The following is a 20,872-nucleotide window of genomic DNA, read 5'->3' as shown; positions in this document are numbered from 1 at the left end:
CTCAAGGCTAGCGCTCTACCACTTGAGCCACAGCGCCACTTTCCGGCTTTTTTCTTTTTGTTTATGTGGTGCTGAGGAATCGAACCCAGGGCCTCATACATGCAAGGCAAGCGCTCTACCACTGAGCTACCTTCCCAGCCCTCCATGACACTCTTATCTCTAATTAACCACCAGAAAACTGGAAGTGGTGCTGTGGCTCAAGTGGTAGAGTACTAGACTTGAGCTGAAGAGCTCAGGGACAGCGCCCAGGTTCAGAGTTCAAGCCCTACAACTACAAACCCTCCCCCCCCAAAAAACAAGACAAAACAAAAAATCCTAGGAATGATTGGAAGATAATTTAATGTTGTTTATCTGCTGACTTTATTGAGTGTTTACAGCAGATTCCAATTACCTAAAGCATATTTACTAATGACTTTTAAAAGTATAAAGTGTTGGGCTGTGAATGTGGCTTAGTGGCAGAGTGTTGATCTGGCATACAAGAAGCCCTAGGTTTGATTCCTCAGTTCCATGTAACAGAAAAAGCCAAAAGTGGTGCTGTGGCTTGAGTGTGCGCTTTTGCACTGAGAAAAGAAGCTCAGGGTCAGTACCTGGGGCCTGAGTTCTAGCCCCGGACTGCCCCCCACCCCCACAAAAAAAGTATAAAGTATTTATTAATGAAGGAATATTTTATAAAATCAGCAGTAATTAATATAAAGCAATCTACTATTTTCTTTTTTTTTAAAGGACAGGTCTCCATATATAGCCAACTAAGCCTTGAACTCACTATTAGTATAGGCTTGCCTTGACCATTTGATTTTTCCTAATTCAGCGCTGGGATTACAGAATGCCCCACCACACTCAGCTTCCTCTGCCAACACTGTAATTCCAACATGGATCAGAAAGTTAGACTTTAGTATAATATTTAAAAAGTTCCCAGATTGTGACAGAGTAACAAGAGGGTATGTGATAGAGGCAGAAGAGATTGAGGTTGACAGGGTACATTGTATGCATGTATGGAAATGTCTCAACTAAATCCCCCTTGTACAACTGATAAAGTTCCTATAGAAACTGAAGGTATGGCTGAAGGGGTAGAGTGCCTACCCAGCAAGCATAATGGCCCTCAGTTCAAACCCCAGTTCTGGAAAAATAAAACTCCCCACAGTCAGGAAGTAAGAAAAATTAATTTGTACCAATCAACCCTGTAGAAAACTGCTTTCTAGTACCTTTGTCCTTCTTGAAATCCAGTGCATCTTGTTTATCTGTCACAATTTCCTTCATGTTAACAACGCTTCGGTGGATTAGCTGACGAAGAATTTTGATCTCACGAATGGCTGTAATTGGGAAGCCTTCTTTCTCATTGTCTAGTCTCACCTTCTTCAGAGCTACTAGTTCTCCTGCCAAAACAAATTCAAGTTATTATCATTATCAATTATCATTTTAAGCTATCATCATAAACCATTCCTTGCTCTCTCAGACTTAATATCTATTTTAATTTTTTTTAAGGTTCTGGTCCTTTTATTTGAGTCATGGGACCTGAACTTTGGGCCAGGTACATGTGAAGCATAAATTCTCTCAGTGATTCTGGGGTTGAAGTGCAGGTCCTCACATATATCCAGCAAGAGTTTTTTTTTTTTTTTTTTTGGATCAGGTCGTGGGGCCTGAACTCTGGGCCTGGGCGCTGTCCCTCAGCTCTTCAGCTCAAGGCTAGCGCTCTACCACTTGAGCCACAGCGCCACTTCCGGCTTTTTTCTTTTTGCTTATGTGGTGCTGAGGAATCGAACCCAGGGCCTCATGCATGCAAGGCAAGCGCTCTACCACTGAGCCACCTTCCCAAGCCCTCCAGCAAGAGTTTTAACAGTTGAGTCACACCCCCAACTATATTAGCTTGCCTTTCAGTCTTTCTTCTTTTCTTTTTCTTTCTCTTTCTTTCCTTCCCTTCCCTTTCATTCCCCCCCCCCTTCCTCTTCCCCTTCCTTTTTTTTTTGAAAATGGTACTGGGGCTTGAACTCAGGACCAAACACTCTCCCTTGGCTTTTTCATTCAAGGCTGGGTATTCTACTAGAGCCAGTGGGAGTGGATGAGTGCTTAACTAGAGGTAAGTCTCACAGACTATTCTGCCCAGGCTGGCTTTGAACCTCAATCCTCAGATCTCCACCCAATAGCTAGGATTACAGTCATGAGGCAACAGCACTTAGATGCCAGAAACTCTTACTTAGCTTCTTCACTCAAGGCTAGAGTTCTAACATTTGAGCCACAGCTCTCAAATACAAGCTTTTTGCTGGTTAAACTGAGATAAGAGTGTGATAGATTATCTGCAGGAGGGTGGTTTCAAGCCGAGATACTCAGATTTCACCCTCTTCAGTAGCTAGGATTACAGGTATGAGCCACCAGTGCCCTGCTCATGTTTTTTGTTTTTGTTTTTTTTTATCCTCTTCAAAATTCCTAGGAAGCTATAAATGTTTAGAATGGACAACAAAAAAGGACAAGGTTACAACTCAGTAATAGTGTGCTTTCTTTTCTTTTTTTTTTTAAACTACTTTGAGCCACAGCTCTACTTCCTTTTTCTGGTAATTAACTGGAGATAAGAATCTCATGGACTTTCCCACTTGGTCTTTGAGCTCAACCCTCAGATCACAGCCTCCTTAGTGGCTAGGGTTACAAGTATATGCCATGCTCAGCTGATAGTGTGCTTTCTGAGCATACTTGGGGCCCTAGGGGCCCTGGGTTCAATCCCCACCACCTCATACACATACACAAACAAAAACCCAAAACAAAAAACATCATAATGAAAAACAACAAAGGAGGATCCCCAGGCTGGGAAGGCGGCTCAGTGGTAGAGTGCTTGCCTTACATTCATAAGGCCCTGGGTTCGATTGCTCAGCACCACATAAGCAGAAAAAGCCAGAATGGTGCTGTGGCTCAAGTGGTAGAGCACTAGCCTTGAGCTGAAGAGCTGAGGGACAGTGCATGCCCAGGCTTAGAGTTCAGGCCCCACAAACGACCAAAAAAAGAAGAAGAAGAAAAAAGGAGGATCCTCCCCACCCTATGTGCTGGGGACTGAACCCAGTTTCTCACAAATGCTAGTCAAGTGTTCAACCACTGAGCCCATCAGGAGAGTTTTTGGTTTTGTTTTCTTTTTGCCAGTCTTGGGACTTGGAAGTCAGGGCCTGGGCACTGTCCCTGAGTTTTCTTTTTGGTACATGAGCCACAGTGCCACTTCCGGCTTTTTCTATTTCTATGGAATTGAGGAACCCAGGGCTTCATGTATTCTAGGCAAGCACTCTACCACTAAGCCATATTCCCAGTCCCTAGAGAGTTTTATTTTTATTTTTCTGTTGGTCATAGGGCCTAAACTCTGGGCCCAGGCACTGTCCCTCAGCTCTTCAGCTCAAGGCTAGTGCTTTACCACTTGAGCCACAGAGCCATTTCCAGCTTTTCCTGCTTTTGTGGTGCTGAGGAATCGAACCCAGACCATCATGCATGCAAGGCAAGTATTCTACCACTGAGCTACCTTCCCAGCCCCCTGGAGAGTTTTAATATAATAATATACAGATAGTCCTGTATATCTGCAATTCCAAATAAATATATTAAAAATATTTGAATGAAGAAAATACTTTATCTGTACTGAACATGTGCAGACTTTTTGACTCATCTTTAAAGTATAAAAATTATTTACTTACTATTATGCCTTGTATTACATATTAAAAGTCTGGCTCTGATGGCCAGGTGCTAATGGCTTATGTCTGTTATCCTAGCTATTCAGGAGGCTACTCAGAACTGCGATCTGAGGATCATAGTTCAAAAACCATCCAAGGTTCTTATCTCTAATCACCAAAAAAGCCAGAAGTGGAGCTGTGACTCAAGTGGTAGAGCACTAGCTTTGGACAAAAAAAAACCAAAACCCCAAAACAAAACAAAAAATAACTCACCAAAAAAAACAGAAGTGAAGCTGTGGCTCAAAGTCATAGACCATTATTAGCCTTGAACAAATGAGCCATCTTCCCAGCCCCCACTTGTGGTTTTCTAGTGGTTTTATTGGAGATAAGAGTCTCCCGGACTTTCCTGCCAGGGCTGGCTTTGAACTATGATCCTCAGATCTCAGCCTCCTGAGTGCCTGGCTGGTTATTATTTTTGTGAAAAATTTCTTTCAGAGACAAACTTAGAACATAAAACTTACTTTTACTAAATTCATTTAAAACATTAGTATTGATAAATTGCTAAGTTTCTGATATCAAGGATTCTGTGGCACAGGCTTGGGGGCATGGCTCAAGTGGTAAACTATCTGCCTTGCAAATGTGAAGTTCTGAGTTTAATCTCAGTATTTGCAAGAAAAACAGGAATTTGAGGCAACATTTTTTTTCAGTCAGTTGTGGGGCTTGAACAGGGGGCCTGGATGCTATCTCTGAGCTCTTTTCGCTCAAGACTAGTGCTCCACCACGTTAGCCAAAGTGCCACTTCCAGTTGTCTGGTAGTTAATTGGAGATAAGAGTATCATAGGCTTTCCTGCCCTGATTGGCTTTGAGCCACAATCCTCAGATCTCAGCCTTCTGGACAGCTAGGATTACAAGCATGAGCCAACAGCGCTCAGCTTGGTAGCACATTTATTTACCTGTGTCTTTGTCCTTGGCTTTATATACTTGGCCATAGGTTCCCTCTCCAATAATCCCAATTATGTCAAACTTGTCCACACAGCGTTTCCCCCAATCACTTTCTGTTTGTCTTCTTTCTCCATAACGAGGACAACAAATTCTAAAATAAAAACAGCAAAAGTTGTTTTTTAGTTAGATTTCCGTGGCTCTTCTGTTATTGAAATGATATAAAGTACTTTAAGCAGTCTTTCACAGTATCTAAGACAAAATCTGGCTTCAGAAAAATAGGATCAAACAATACATTTGTTGCTTGCTTATTTTCTTTCTTTTTTGTCAGCCATGGGGCATAAACTCTGGGCCTGGGTGCTGTCCCTGAGCTCTTCAACTCAAGGCAAAAGTGCTCTACCAGTTGAGCTACAGCACAACTCTGGTTTCCTGGTGGTTAATTGGAGAAAAGTATCTCAGGTACGTTTCTGCTCGGGCTGGCTTTGAACTGTGATCCTCAGATCTCAGCCTCCAGAGTAGCTAGGATTACAGGTGCGAGCTACTGGCACCCAGCTTGTTGCTTACTTTCTGAACTCTCAAGAAGTGGCTACATCTATAAAATAGGAATGTACCTCAGTGGTTGAGTTTGCCTGGCATGTACAGGAATCTGAGCTCAGTACTCAGAACCATTAATAATATCTATATCTATATATTTTTTTGGGTCCAGTGGTGGGGCCTGAACTCTGGGCCTGGGCACCGTCCTTCAGCTCTTCAGCTCAAGGCTAGCGCTCTACCACTTGAGCCACCCACAATGCTACTTCCGGCTTTTTTCTTTTTGCATAGGTGGTGCTGAGGAATCAAATCCAGGGCCTCATGCATGCAAGGCAAATGCTTTACCACTGAGCCACCTTCCCAGCCCACACTAATAATATCTATAAAGTAAGTGGCAACTATTTTTATAAAGAGAAAAATATTAACAATCATAAGATCAGAATCAGCTCATAATATATTAATGTTGGGCTAGTAATGTGGCTTAGTGGTAACGTGCTTGCCTAGCATGCATGAAATGCCTAGCATGCATGAAGCCCTGGGTTTGATTCCTCAGTACTTCATAAACAGAATAAGCCAGAAGTGGCGTTGTGGCTCAAGTGGTAGAGTGCAAGCCTTGAGCAAAAAAAGCTCAAGAACAGTACCCAGGCCCCAAGTTCAAGCCCCAGGACTGGGAGAAAAAAAAAGAAAAAAAAATATATAAATGTAGTCATTTATATGAGACAAAAGCTTAAAAGTCTGACTTATTAATTAATTAATTAATTAATTTTTTTTTTTGCTGGTCGTGGAGCCTGAACCCTGGGCCTGGGCACTGTCCCTCAGCTCTTCAGCTCAAGGCTAGTGCTCTACCACTTGAGCCACAGCGCCACTTCCAGCTTTTTCTGCTTATGTGGTGCTGAGGAATCGAACCTGGAGCCTTATGCATGCAAGGCAAGCACTCTACCACTGAGCCACCTTCTCAGCCCTTAATTTATTATTAATGTGCATATAGTTGATATATTCTAAATTGAAACTTTTTTTTTTTTTGGTCCATTGTGAGGCTTGAACTCTGGGCTTGGACGCTGTCCCTGCGTTCTTCAGCTCAAGGCGAGTGCTCTACCGCTTGAGCCACAGCGCCACTTACGGTTTTCTAGTGGTTTTATTGGCGATAAGAATCTCACAAACTTTCCTGCCCGGGCTGGCTTTGAACCATGATCCTCAGATCTCAGCCTCCTGAGTAGCTAGGATTACAGGCATGAGCCACCAGCACCTGTTTGTTTGTTTTTTTTTTTTGGGGTCCATCGTGGGGCCTGAACTCTGGGCCTGGGCGCTGTCCTTCAGCTCTTCAGCTCAAGGCTAGCGCTCTACCACTTGAGCTACAGCGCCACTTCCAGCTTTTTTTTTTCTTTTTGCATAGGTGGTGCTGAGGAATCGAACCCAGGGCCTCATGCATGCAAGGCAAGCGCTCTACCACTGAGCCACCTTCCCAGCCCCCTGTTTTATTTTTTTTTTCAACTTTTTGCTCACACCTGTAATCCTAGCTATTCAGGAAGCTGAAATCCAGAGGATCAATTCAAAGCCAGACTGCCCAGAAAATCCAAGAGACATCTTCTCCAAAATAACCAGCAAAAACCTTGTCCAGAGACATAGCTCAAATACGCAAGCCAAGTAAGCATGAGGTACAATGTTCATATTCCAGTTTCAGAAAACAAAACAAAGCATAAGATTATATATCTAGACTTGGGTATTTGCTTTTCTGAAAACAGTGTCTATGGATGCAAAAGCCTTTGTAGAAAGGCTTTTGTCCATAAAAATACAAAATAGGATCAAACTTCTATAATCTTACTACATAGGTTTTGGAAGAAAGGTGATAGTTGGGCCACAAGCAAGGATAAAATTTAAGAATAATTAAGGGTGGATAACTCCAAAAACTTACTTTGGTCTCTTTTTATATGGTTGCTGAGGTGGTGTAATTGCTTTTGGCTCTGGAGAGTCTGGGGGAGATGAATCCCCACCAGGGAGCTCTGGAGGAAGAGGGAGGTCTGTGAGTAAATGACGTGTCCTCTGTTCCTTCTCTTTCTTTGCAGGTTTTGAAGGAAGTGTTTCTTTTGGACTAAACAGAGGAAAAGAGAAAAAAAGTTATAATTACTTAAGATTTTGCTATTAAAAAAAGAATATGCCAAGCTATTAAGATTATAAAGTTTTTACTTTTTTTGTGCTATTAGGATTTGAACTCAAAGCCTTATATTTGCTGAGCTGGCACTTTATCTACTGACTTTATTTTCCTAAAGAATCCTAGTATTCACCACAGGGTTAGTCTGATCCTATATTTACACTTCCATGTGGCAGGGATGAAAGACATATGGCCATCACACTTAACTTTCCATTTGTTGAGAAGGTGGTCTTGTGAACCTTTTTCTCTGGACTAGTCTCAAACTATGATCTTCCTAATCTCCACCTTGAGTAATTAGGATTACAGGGGTAAACCACCATATGAGTTGTTTGTGTATTTATTTATGAAGCTGAAATATAAACTCATGGTCTTGATAAATGAAGATTTTATTTTTTAAAAAACCTGCCAAGAGCTGGGCACTGGTGGCTCATGCCTGTAATCCTAGCTACTCAGGAGACTGAGATCTGAGGATCATGGTTCAAAGCCAGCCGGGCAGAAAAGTCTGTGAGACTCTGATCTCCAATAAGCCACTGGAAAACCAAATCGGAGGTGGCACTGTGGCTCAAGAGGTAGAGCGCTTGCCTTGAGCTTAAGAGTGCAGGGACAGCGCCTAGGCCCAGAGTTCAAGCCCCACGACCAACCAAAAACAAACAAACAAACAAACTTGCCAAGCCAGCTGCCAGACTCTCAAGGACTTTCCTGCCTAGGCTGGCTTTGAACCATGATCCTCAGATCTCAGCTTCCTGAGTAGGTAGGGTTACAGGCATGAGCCACCAGCACCCTGGCAGGATATTTCAAAGCCAGCCTGGGAAGGAAAGTCCCTAAAACACTTCTCTTTAATTAACCTTCAAAAAGCCAAAAGAGAAGGTGGTAGAGTACCAGCCTTGAGTGAAAGAGCCAAGCCAGAGCAGGAGATCATGAGTTCAAGCTCAGTATCAGAACAGAGAAACAGCAAAACAAAACAAAAATAACCTGTTAAATTTAAGAAATGTCAGTCACAAATTTAACTGAATTATTTCTGTTATACTGACAGTATTGGACTAGGAATGTGACTTAGTGGTAGAGTGTTTGCCTCACATGGGTGAAGCCCTGGGTTCGATTCCTTAGTACCATATATACAGAAAAAGCCAGAAGTAGCACTGTAGCTCAAGTGGTAGAGTGCTAGCCTTGAGCAAAAGAAACTTGAGTTCAAGCCCCAGCACTGGCAAAAACAAAAAAAGAAAACAAAACAAATCCCTTATAATACCGGTGCTTTTCTATTTAATCAGATGCTTTTCTATTTAATAAGACTGATGGAAATTTATTTTTTTGGTGCTGATACTAGAGCTTAAACTCAGTGCCTGGGCAGCCCTCCTAGCTTTACTGAAACTTACTTCTATTTTTTTTTCATTGTTGTTTTTTTTTTGTTTCTTTCTTTTTTGTCGGTCAAAGGGCTTGAACTCTGGGCCTGGGCGCTGTCCTTCAGCTCTTCAGTTCAAGCCTAGTGCTATACCACTTGAGCCACTGCGCCACTTCTGGCCTTTTCTGTTTATGTGATGCTGAGGAATCCAACCCAGGGACTCATGCATGTGAGATAAGCTTTCTACCACTGAGCCACCTTTGCAGCCTGCTCACTTCTATTTTTATTTATTATTTATTATTTTTTTGGGTCAGGTTGTGGGCCTGAATTCTGGGCCTGGGCGCTGTCCCTCAGCTCTTCAGCTCAAGGCTAGCGCTCTACCACTTGAGCCACAATGCCACTTCCGGCTTTTTTCTTTCCGCTTATGTGGTGCTGAGGTATGGAACCCAGGGCCTCATGGATGCAAGGCAAGCGCACTACCACTGAGCCACCTTCCCAGCCCCTCACTTCTATTTTTAGTGTTTTGGTTTTAGTATTTTTTATTTTTTGGTCTGTCACGGGACTTTAACTCAGGGCCTGGCACTATTCTTGAGCTCTTTTTGCACTCTATCACAGGTTTTCTGGTGGTTAATTGGAGATAAGAGCCTCATGGACTTTCCTGCAGGCTGGTTTCAAACCACGATCCTCAGATCTCTGCCATCAGAGTAGGTAGGTTTACAGAAGGAATCACTTTTGAAAGATTTAATATCTGATATTTCAAATAAACAAAAAAACTATAATATAAAAGTAGTATCAATGTAACTGTTTACCACATCTAAAGTCATCTAAACCAGGCACTGGTGGGTCATATCTGTAACCTTAAGCTACTTAGGAAGCTGAGATCTGAGGATTAAGGTCCAAAGCCAGTCTGGGTAGGAAAGTCCATGAGACTCTTAATCACCAAAAAAACAGAAGTGGAGCCGTGGCTCAAAGTTCAGGGACAGTGCCCATGCACCAAGTTCAAATCTGATGACTGACAAGAAAAAGAAAAAAAGAAGAAAACCAAACACATGGGGAAAAAATTATAAGTAAAAATTTCGGATATGGTCATTCCTTTATCAATTTGAATTTGTGTGTGTGTGTGTGTGTGTGTGAGAGAGAGAGAAAGAGAGAGAGACAGAGTGAGAGAGAGAAAGAACCAGAGAATTAGTTGTGGGTTTGAACTCTGGGCCTGAGCACTGTCCCTGAGCTTTTGTGCTAAAGGCTAGTTACTGCTTTACCACTTGAGCCACAGCTTCACTTCCAGTATTTTGCTAACTGGAGATAAAAGTCTTATTGGGTGGGTGCCAGTGGCTCCTGCCTGTAATCCTAGCTACTCAGGAGGCTGAGATCTGAGGGTGGAGGTTCAAAGCCAACTTGGGCAGCAAAGTCCTTGAAAGACTTTTATCTCCAATAAACCACTCAGAAAACTGGAAGTGGCACTGTGGCACAAGTGATAGAGCTCCAGCCTTGAGCTGAAGAGCTCAAGGACAGTGCTCAGGCCCAGAGTTCAAGCCCCACAATGGACCAAAAAAAAAGTCATAAACTTTTCTTGTCCACGCTGGCTTCAAACTGCAATCCTTAGATTTCAGCCTCTGTGAAGTTAGGATTACAGGCATAAGCCACCAGCACCCACCTTTCCTTTACCAAATTTCATTCTTCCTAAGATTATAGATTTCTACTGAGATGAAGAAAAAAATATTTACCAAGTATCACTCTAACTCATAATTCAGGAAGCCTACTCATTAAACAATGGACAAGAGCCCAACAATTTAACAAAAATCTATTACTAATAATATGGAAAGAACTTAGGAAAAGGAAACAGTATTTGTATTTAACAAGAATACATTAAAACTAATTAAAAATTGTTTGAAATCACCCTATTTATTTGGAAATTGTCAACTAACAGTAATCTGAAAAACAAATCTCAGCCTAAAAATATAATAAAGAAAAAGGGTCCAAACACCAACCTGAGAATCATTAAGACAACTGGTAGCAGGATTCACAAAACCTGCCAATCACAGTTGTCAGATTGGGAACAATAGCAGTTTTCTCGGAATAAACACACATACACACACACACACACACACACACACACACACCTTTTGTACAGGTATTGGGGCTTGAACTTACAACTAATCTCTTGCTTTTTCCACTGGAGGCTTGCTTGTGCTCTACCATCTGAACCATACCTCCTCTTCTGGCTTAAATGAGGCTTTTCTGGTCCCTCATGTTAACAGAAGGTTAAAGAGAGCTAAGAATTTCAACACCCTTCCAATGTCCTCCAATTAAAAAAAAAGTCATAAAAGACAGGTGTCAGTGGCTCATGCTTATAATACTACTACTCAAGAAGCTAATGAAAAGTCACACACACACACACACACACACACACACACGTCCATGAAAGATGTTTTACCTGAGTAATTCCATTCCTAGAACTATAAGGAATAGTAAGGGAATAACATCCCTTACAATATCTATTTTATTTTTTTGTGCCATTACTGGGACTTTAACTCATGGCCTCACACACACTTGTTTGGCTTTTTACTCACAATAAGCACAATTTATTGATTATATTCTGTGTTTTAGGCAATAAAAAGATATGTATGCCATATTCTCTTAATTTAAGCTGTTGTAGTCTCAAGAAGAAAAAGTTGTAAGGAAAATAAATGAATCTTTTATCTAGCTTTAAGTTGTCTTTTAGCAAAGTTCTTTCAGTGGGGTATGAAGGAGGGGTCCTGAGGCTTGAACTCTGAACTTTCTTGCTCAAAGCTTGCTCAAACCAGTTCCATTTTGCAGGGGGTGGGGGGTGCCTTACTTGTAGATAAAAGTATCACTGACTTTCCTGTCTGGGCTGGCTTTGAACCACAGCCCTCAGATCTCAAGCCTCCTAAGTAGCTAGAATTAAATGCACAAGCCACTCATGCCTAAGCAGCAAAGATTTTGTATAAAACAAAACTATTTTTTATGTCAAACATAGGAACGGCTGGCACATGGATACAATAGAAAAAAATGCTCCAGGGGCTGGGAAGGTGGCTCAGTGGTAGAGCGCTTGCCTTGCATGCCTGAGGCCCTGGGTTCGATTCCCCAGCACCACATAAGCAAAAAGAAAAAAGCCACAAATGGCACTGTGGCTCAAGTGGTAGAGCACTATCCTTGAGCTGAAGAGCTGAGCGACAGCGCCCAGGCCCAGAGTTCAGGCCCCACGACTGGACCAAAAAAAAAAAACAAACAAAGAAAAAATGCTCCAGGATTGACATTATGTATGTGTATATAAATACGCATTTTTATATATTACATACATATATATTATATAACTGATAATAGAAGAAATCTTAATTTCCATCTTTTTACCTTCAATAATTTATGTACATATGGAAAACAACTGATAATCACATTTAAATATAAGTACATTGACCAAGAAAATAAGACATTTGGCTGGGAAGGTGGCTCAGTGGTAAAGAGCTTGCCTTGCATGCATGAGGCCCTCGGTTCGATTCCTCAACACCACATAAGCAAAAAGAAAAAAGCCGGAAGTGGCACTGTGGCTCAAGTGGTAGAGCGCGAGCCTTGAGCTGAAGAGCTAAGGGACAGCACCCAGGCCCAGAGTTCAGACCCGACAACCGGACCCCAAAAAGAAAAAAAAAAAAAGAAAAGACATTTTCAGGATCAGAATCAATATACAACAAAACAATAAGTTTAAAAAGAATTCAAAACAAAACAAAAAAAGTAAGTTTTGTTCACTTTATCTTCTCAACATATTAAGAAAGCTAACTCAAGCCCAGCGCCAGTGGCTCACACCTGTAATCCTAGCCACTGAGGAGGTTGAGATCTGAGGATCACGGTTCAAAGTCGGCCCAGGAAAGGGAAGTCCGTGAGACTCTTATCTCCAATAAACCACTAGAAAACTGGAAGTGGCGCTGTGGCTCAAGTGGTAAAGCGCTGGCCTTGAGCTGAAGAGCTGAGGAATAGCGCCCAAGCCCAGAGTTCAAGCCCACAACCGACAAAAAAGCTAACTCTTTACTGCCACACACACAAGTAAGCAATGAATACTCTTAGTTTACCTTCATCTCTAATCTGAAAGATACATGTATTTTATTAGAATTATTCCACCTCTAGAAACCTGCATTCTACTCTGACATGTTATACTTCAGATATATATATATTTTTGGCCAGTCCTGGGGCTAGAACTCAGTGCTTGGGTACTGACCCTGAGCTTTTTTTGCTCAAGGCTAGTGCTCTACCACTTGAACCACAGTGCCACTTCTGGCTTTTACTGTGTATGTGGTACTGAGGGATCAAACCCAGAGCTTCATGCACTCTACCACTAAACCACATTTGCAGCCCACTCAGAAGTATTTTTCTCATAGCCCTATATAGATTATTATCTATGAGAGAGAGGCTTATGGACAAAGCCCAGGCCTGAGTTCAAACCCCAGGACTGGCCAAAAACAAAAACAACTTCTGGGGCTAGGAAGGTAGCTCAGTGGTAAAGTGCTTGCCTCACATGCATGAGTCCCTGGGTTCGATTCCTCAGCATCACATAAACAGAAAAGGCCAGAAGTGGTGCAATGGCTCAAGTGGTAGAGCACTAGGCTTGAACTGAAGAGCTAAAGGACAGCGCCCAGGCCCAGAGTTCAAGACCCTTGACCAACAAAAAAGAAACAACAAAAAAAACCTTCTGAATTAGGCACTAGTGGCTCATGCCTGCAATTCATGACTGACAAAAAGAAGAAACAAGAAAAATATTATATATATTTTTATTTATTTATTATTTTTTGTCGGTCATGAGGCTTGAACTCTGGGCCTGGGCGCTGTCCCTGTACTCTTCACCTCAAAGCGAGCACTCTACCACTTGAGCCACGGTACCACTCCCTGTTTTCTAGTGGTTTATTGGAGATAAAGAGTCTCATGGACTTTCCTGCCCGGGCTGACTTTGAACCCTGATCCTAAGATCTCAGCCTCCTAGTAGCTAGGATGACAGGTGTGAGCCACAGAGCCTGGCTTCTAAAAATTTTTCTACATGAAAAGATTCTGTTTTTTCTAAGTCCTCAAGTGAGAGACTTAATATATACCTATTTATATTAGAAATAATGTGAAACTTTTCATTAAAAATCAGATTGAAGAGGCTGGGAAGGTGGCTCAGTGGTAGAGCGCTTGCCTTGCATGCCTGAGGCCCTGGATTGGATTCCTAAGCACCACATAAGCAAAAAGAAAAAAGCCGGAAGTGGGGCTGTGGCTCAAGTGGTAGAGCGCTAGCCTTGAGCTGAAGAGCTGAGAGACAACGCCCAGGCCCAGAGTTCAGGCCCCAAGACCGGACCCCCCCCCCAAAAAAAAAATCAGATTGAAGCTGGGCAATACAGCTCACTCCTGTCATCCTAGCTACTAAAGAGGCTGAGATCTGAGAATTATGGCTTGAAGCCAATTTGAGAAGAAAACTCAATTAGATTCTTATTTCCAATTAACCACCCAAAAAAGTGGAGCTGTTGTTAAGTGGTAGAGCACTACTCTTGAGCACAAAAGCTCAAGGACTGTGCCAGGCCCTGAGTTCAAGCCCCAGGACCAGCACATAAAAATAAAAAAAGAAAATCAGATTGGCCACTATTATTAGTAATGAAGTCATTCTTATGCTCATTCATTTTATTTTTGTGCTAGTCTTGGGCTTGAACCCCAGAGCCTGAGTTCTGTCCCTGAGTTATTTTGTGGGAGGAGGTTTGAGGGCTTGAATTCAGAGCCTGGGAGTTGTTCCTTTTTGCTCAAGGCTAGTAATCTTCCATTTGAGCCAGTCACTGCTCCACTTCTTTAGTGCTTCAATTGGAGATAAAGAGCTTCACAAACTTTTCTGCTTGTGTTTGGCTTCGAATTGCAACACTCAGATATTTTGCCTACTGAGTAGCTAGGATTACAGGTGTGAAACACAAGTGCTAGCTGTCCCTAAGCTTTTTTACTCAAGGATAATATTCTACCACTTGAACCACAGCTCCACTTTCATCATTTTGGTGGTTAATTAGAAATAAGAGTATCATGGACTTTCCTGCCTGGGCTTGCTTTTCATCTCAGATCTCAGCCTCCTGAGTAGTCAGGATTACAAACATGAGCCACTGGCACCTGGCTCAGAATCATTCTTTAAAATACTCCATAGATAGCTATAGTGATGTATATCTGTAGTCTCAGAGGCTTTAACTCAGTTCTGGTGGGCATCGCATCAGCTGAAGAAGGATGACTTGAGCCTAGCAGCTTGAGGACACGACAAGCAACAACTGCAGGACCTTGGCTCAAAATAAATCCAGGCACTGATGAGTCAAGCCTGTAAGTCTACCTACCCAGGAGGCTGAGACCTAGAGGATCATGGTTTGAAATCAGGGCATTAAGACTTTATCTCAAATTAACCAACAAAATGGCAAACTAGAACAGGACTCAACTGATAGAGTGCCAACCATGAGCAAGTAAAATAATCTTTTCCTTATTGTTCTGTCCATACTATACTTATACTTCCTATGTTCTGAATAGACCTCAAGGCTAAAGTGAACCATCATTCAAACTACTGATGTCACCTAGAAAGTAATAGAGGTTTAGCTGGGCACCAGTGGCTCACGCCTGTAATCCTAGCTACTCAGGAGGCTGAGATCTGAGGATCAAGGTTCAAAGCCAGCCCAGGCAGGAAACCCCGAGACTCTTATCTTCAATAAACCACTCAAAAACCAGAAGTGGTGCTGTGGCTCAAGCCATAGAGTGCTCACCTTGAGCTGAAGAGCACAGGGACAGCGCCCAAGTCCAGAGTTCAAGCCCCATGACCAATAAAAAAAAAAAATGAAAGTAATAGAGGACTGGGATTTTTTGGGGGATATAAAATTAACAGCACTTATTTTTGTGCTTACAATGAAAAATTTGTTGCAATACATGCCACATATACCCTAGAGAATAGAAGGTAGACTCAATAAAAAAAAGCCCGTAACACAAACATTGCCATAGTATATGGGCATGCTAATTTTTGTAATTTTTTTGGCCATTTTGCCAATTGATTATAGTTCCTAATTCCTTCCAAGTTCCTTCCATAGTATCAGATCTATGCTTAGTATTGCTCAGTGGTAGTGCATCAGCCTAGTAAGCACAAAGCTCTGAATTTAAAACCCAGAACTACTTCCATCCCACCCTGCAAAAAAAAAAATCATGATTCATAGTATTTCAGTTCTTTTTTTTTTTTTTGCCAGTCCTGTGGCTCACTTAATAAAAACTTTACCAAATTAACCTTATTAATAAACCTATGAAAAAAATGGGTTTACTAGGCCTCAAATCCTACTCTTCCCAAGTAATAGTATCATAAATAGAGACTTTTCTACCAAAAAGAACAGTCACTTCACATTCACAAAGCATTTGAAACAGCCAGACATTAGAGTGGTTTTGACAAAGTTTAAAAAGAGAAAATATGGATAGGCATGAGACACACAACTATAACTCCAATATTTGAGAGACTGAAGCAGGAAGATCATGAGTTTAAAACCAGCTTAGGAGCCAGGCTCTTGTGGCTCACACTTCTACCATTCCTAGCTACTCAGAAAGCTGAGATCTGAGGATCATGGTTCAAAGTCAGCCCAAGCAGAAAAGTCCATGAGATTCTTATCCCAAATTAATTATCAAAAAGCCAGAAATAGAGCTGTGGCTCAAGTGATAGAGCACTAGCCTTGAGCAAAAAACTTTAGGGACAGAGCCCAGGCCCTGAGTTCAAGCCCCAGGACAATAACAACAACAAAGAAATTACATTATTTAGATCAAGAGGGTTAATTTTCCTAGGTTACTAAGGACTTACCTATCCATGTCATCATCACCAGGTAACAAGGGTGGAAGGGGCAGAGGCGGCAATGTTGAAGTTTTCAGATGTGGAATAGCAGCTGTCACAGATATTTGAGTCTTGACAGAAACCTGTACAGGGGGCTGAGAATTTGCCTGAGAGGACAAAGTTGATGTCCTACTTGTATGAGTAGAAAGAGGCAAAGTTGAAGTACTAGAAACAACAGCCTGACTAAATACTGGTTGGGGAGGAGGCAGAGGTGGTTGTGAAATAGTTGGTAATGGAGGCAAAGGTGGTAGGGGAGGTGTCTGAGGTGGAGGTGTAGTAGATGGTAAAGGAGGAGGAGGAGAAGTAATTGTGGGTAGAGGTGGAGGGGTTTCCTTTTCTGAGGTCTCTGTTTCCTTTAGAGAAACAATCTCCTCTTTCGATGGCACTGTTTTGGAGTCTTTTGTTCCCTGTACTTTCAAATCCTTTATAAGATGCTTCTCAGAGTTATCATCCAATTTTACCTTCCCTGTATCTAAAGAATTTTTTACCTCCGTGTTTGATTGTGTTACATTTACCAGTTCAGTATCTGTGGAAGATTTTTCCAATTTTACTCCTCTGGGTAACTTTTTAGACTCCAAGCCTGAATCTTTAGCATCTACTGAACTGTTCTCTTTTTTAGGAAAAATTATAGGTGAACTTTTGGATTCCTTTCCGTCCATTTTTGCTGCTGCAGCAGCAGCTGCTCTTTCCTTCTTTTTTCTACTGAGCTCAGCTCCTAGGCTGGAATTCAATGGAAGCCTGACAGGTGAGATACTGGAATGACGACTTCGAGACCCGGATCTCTTCTTTTTACTATGAGAAGATGAGTGTCTTGAATATGCAGGACTCCTGCTTCTGGACTTCATGGTTTTCCTACTAGAAAAAGAAAAAAAAAAGAAAAGGAAAAAAAAGGGTTTTAAATAAGTAGCAAGACAAACTATAGAGAACTGTAACTTTAAGCCCATTCTGAACTAACATCAATCTGAAAATAGATTATATGATATAAAAAACAAAGTCTGAGAAAAGCCCAATATAAGGAAGCCTAAAGGGGCATGACAACTAAATGTAATGAATGTGGTATCAAGGATAGGATTCTGGAACACAAAATGATAATGAGATAAAGATTAAATAATCCACAACAAATTTAGGACTGTGGTAAATAATTATGTATCAGTATTGATTAACTGCAACAAAAGTACCACATTAATGTAAGATGCTGACAGAGAAAACTAGATGCAGAAGACATATAATTCTCTGTATTATTTTCATAATTTTCCAAACAACCAAAACTATCCTAAAAATAAACTTAATTTTAAAATTGAAGGAACTAAATCCTACATAAAAATGTTTTTATCATTTAACACTAAAACTTTTTTTTTTACTTATTTAATTGAAGGAAGATGGAAACATTTTTTTTCTCTACATGAGAAAACAGCCATATGTGCAATGTTTACTTTCAGATTTTTGTTCTAATCTTTAATAAAGTGAAAACATGATGAAGTCACACTCTAAGGGATAAAGCCTAGCTCAAGTGGTAAGTAGTAGAGAGCATTTACCTACCAGGTCCAAGGGCCTGGGTTCAATCCTTAATACTTGCCTACTCCCCCTCACCTAGAGTCATACTGTATAGTATTAGTAGGTTATATCAGCTAAGAAGTTCAACTTTTTGGGCTGGGAAGGTGGCTCAGTGGTAGGGCTCTTGCCTTGCATGCCTGAGGCCCTGGGTTCAATTCCTCAGCACCACATAAGCAAAAAGAAAAAAGCTGGAAGTGGCGCTGTGGCTCAAGTGGTAGAGCGCTAGCCTTGAGCTGAAGAGCTGAGGGACAGTGCCCAGGCCCAGAGTTCAGGCCCCACAACCGGACCCAAAAAAAAAAAAAAAAAAAAAGAAGTTCAACTTTTTAAATTAGGCAGATACCCAAAAAAATGCTGTTTCTGTAGCCCCAGTTCATAATAAATTTGTGCCTATACAAAAACTATGACCTGGGCGCTGGTGCCTGTAATCCTAGCCACTCAGGAGGCTGAGATCTGAGGATCACAGTTCAAAGCCAGCCCAAGCAGGCCAGTCTGTGAGAATCTAATCCTCAATTAACCATGTGGCTCAAGTGGTAAAGCGCTCGTCTTGAGCTGAAGGGCTGAGGGACAGAGCCCAGGATCAAGAGATCAAGCCCCACAACTGACAAAAAAAAAAAAGAAAAAGAAGAAGAAGAAAAGAAAACCTACAAATATACAAAAGTTAGAATTTACAGACAAATGTTTTTCAAAAATAACGTATTAGAGGTTTTTAAAAATACAATAGTCCCTGGTATTTTTGTTTTTGTTATGAGGCAGGATCTCATTATATGGTCCAGGCTGGCCTTGAACTAGAGATCCTCCTGCATCATTCTGAGTGCTAGAATTACAGGTCTTGGTACTTTTAAATATAAAATGATTTACAGTCAACTTTCCAGAAACTCTTAAGGCAAGGCATTATTGTATATCACTTAATTTAATCCTTTTTTGTTGTTGTTGTGGTACTGGGAGTTTAACTCAAGAATTTCAGCTTCCTAGACAAGACCTCTACTACTTGGGGCTGGGAAGGTGGCTCAGTGGTAGAGCGCTTGCCTTGCATGCCTGAGGCCCTGGGTTCGATTCCTCAGCACCACATACGCAAAAAGAAAAAAGCCAGAAGTGGCATTGTAGCTCAAGTGGTAGAGCACTAGCCTTGAGCTGAAGAGCTGAGGGACAGAGCCCAAGCCCAGAGTTCAGGCCCCACGACTGGATCCAAAAAAAAAAAAAGAACTCTACTACTCAAGCCATACTCCCAGACCTTTTTCTGTCATTTTTCAGACATTTTTGCCCTGGATGGGTTTTGGACTTCAATCTCCCTACCTTTTCATTCTGCATAGCTGAGATCACAAGTATAAACAACAATGTTCAGCTTGAGATAGAGATCTCATTAATTTTTTGCCCTAGCTGGCCTCAATGGCAATCTTTCTGATCTCTGCTTCATGAGGACAATTAATTTTCTTCTTCTTCTTCTTTTTTTTGGTGGTAGTACTTGGGTTTGAACTCAGAACTGTAAACTTGCCAGACATGTTCTCTAACAATGAGCCATGCCCCAGCCCTTGAATTAATTTTCTCCATAAGCAATGACTAGATAAAGTCTGCGAATCTATGGAACAGAATATTATAAACTGGAACCCAAATTTTACTAAGTCCTTTTGTTTTTTTAACTAAAGCCTACTTAAGCCTCAATGTAAGGAAAAATAAAATTAAAAATGCTAATCCACTAGAAATGTAATGTGACTAGATCAAGAAAAAAAATGACTGTAAGAAAAAAAAAACAAAAAACAAAGGGCTGGGAAGGTGGCTCAGTGGTAGAGGGCTTGCCTTGCACACATGAGGCCCTGGGTTCGAGTCCTCTAAGCAGAAAAAGCCAGATGTGGTGCTGTGGCTCAAGTGGTAAAGCACTAGCCTTGAGCTGAAGAGCTGAGGGACAGCGCCAAGGCCCAGAGTTCAGGCCTCATGACAGACAAAAAAGAAAAAAAAACAAAAAAAAATGACTGAACAAAATACTATTTGCACATTAGATTAAAACGAATTGTTCCATTACAGATCGCTAATAACTCCTTTTACCTTTCATTGGTAATATTAATATGAACTTTAAAAACAGCAAACATGAGTAAGAAAACCAACTCATATGACGGCAACCATGGTTTTCTTTTACCAACAGTGCTTTTTAGTTTACTCAAAAAATTTAATTAAAGCTGTGAACCGGTGGCTCATGCTTATAACTTTAGCTAATCAAGAGGCTGAGATCTAAGGATAATGGTTCAAAGAAACTGCCAACACCCACAGGACAAAAAAGTCTGTGAGGGACTGGGAAGTTGGGTTCAATTCCTCAGCACCACATAAGCAGAGAAAACCGGAAATGGCACGGTGGCTCAAGTAGTAGAGCACTAGCCTTGAGCTGAAGGAAGAATTGAGGGACAGCGCTCAGGTCCAGAGTTCAGGCCCCATGACCAAAAAAAAAAAAAAATCTGTGAGATTCTAATTAACTAGCAAAAAAAGCTGGACTGGAGGCATGTCAAGTGGTGAAAAGCCAAAGGAGATCATAAAGCCCTAAGTTCAAGTCCTACATCTCCTTCCTCATATTAAAATATAAAATTACTTTTGGAAGCTGGTATGGTGCTACATGCCAGTAATCCCAGCTACTTGATTGAAACAGAAGGACTGCAAGCTCAGAACCAGCCTGGGTAGTTATCTAGACTCTACCACAAAACCCAAAAACTTGAGAGCATGGCTCAAGTGGTAGGACACTTCATGTTGAAGGCCCTGGATTCAATCTCCATTAACATGCATGCGTGTGCGCATACATGTATGTGCACGCACACACACGCAGACACAACCTGGAATCAACAATGAGAAGTACAAGTTGTCATGTCCAAAAAGAGCTTTACAATGTC

The 20,872-nt window shown here is 41.4% G+C and overlaps 1 protein-coding gene across 7 annotated transcripts in view; it reads right to left on the bottom strand.

Annotated features, from left to right (window-relative positions):
* Positions 1-20,872, bottom strand: part of Cdk12 (cyclin-dependent kinase 12) — a 103,399-nt gene that overhangs the window by 72,600 nt on the left and 9,927 nt on the right. For 6 of the 7 annotated variants that reach the window (XM_013037945.1, XM_013037946.1, XM_013037947.1 and 3 more), the window contains exons 3-6: positions 16,419-17,303; positions 7,018-7,194; positions 4,589-4,728; positions 1,203-1,373 (exon numbers count right to left, since the gene is read on the bottom strand). In XM_013037945.1, the coding sequence (XP_012893399.1) occupies positions 1,203-1,373; positions 4,589-4,728; positions 7,018-7,194; positions 16,419-17,303 (1,373 nt within the window). The remainder of the gene's footprint in view (positions 1-1,202; positions 1,374-4,588; positions 4,729-7,017; positions 7,195-16,418; positions 17,304-20,872) is intronic. The other variant, XM_013037943.1, reaches the window with a different exon arrangement.

Source organism: Dipodomys ordii, unplaced genomic scaffold (genome assembly GCF_000151885.1).
Source record: "Dipodomys ordii isolate 6190 unplaced genomic scaffold, Dord_2.0 Scaffold7, whole genome shotgun sequence".
Classification (NCBI taxonomy): domain Eukaryota; kingdom Metazoa; phylum Chordata; class Mammalia; order Rodentia; family Heteromyidae; genus Dipodomys; species Dipodomys ordii.
Note: the sequence above shows the minus strand (reverse complement) of the source record. Positions and strands in the feature narration are given on the sequence as shown.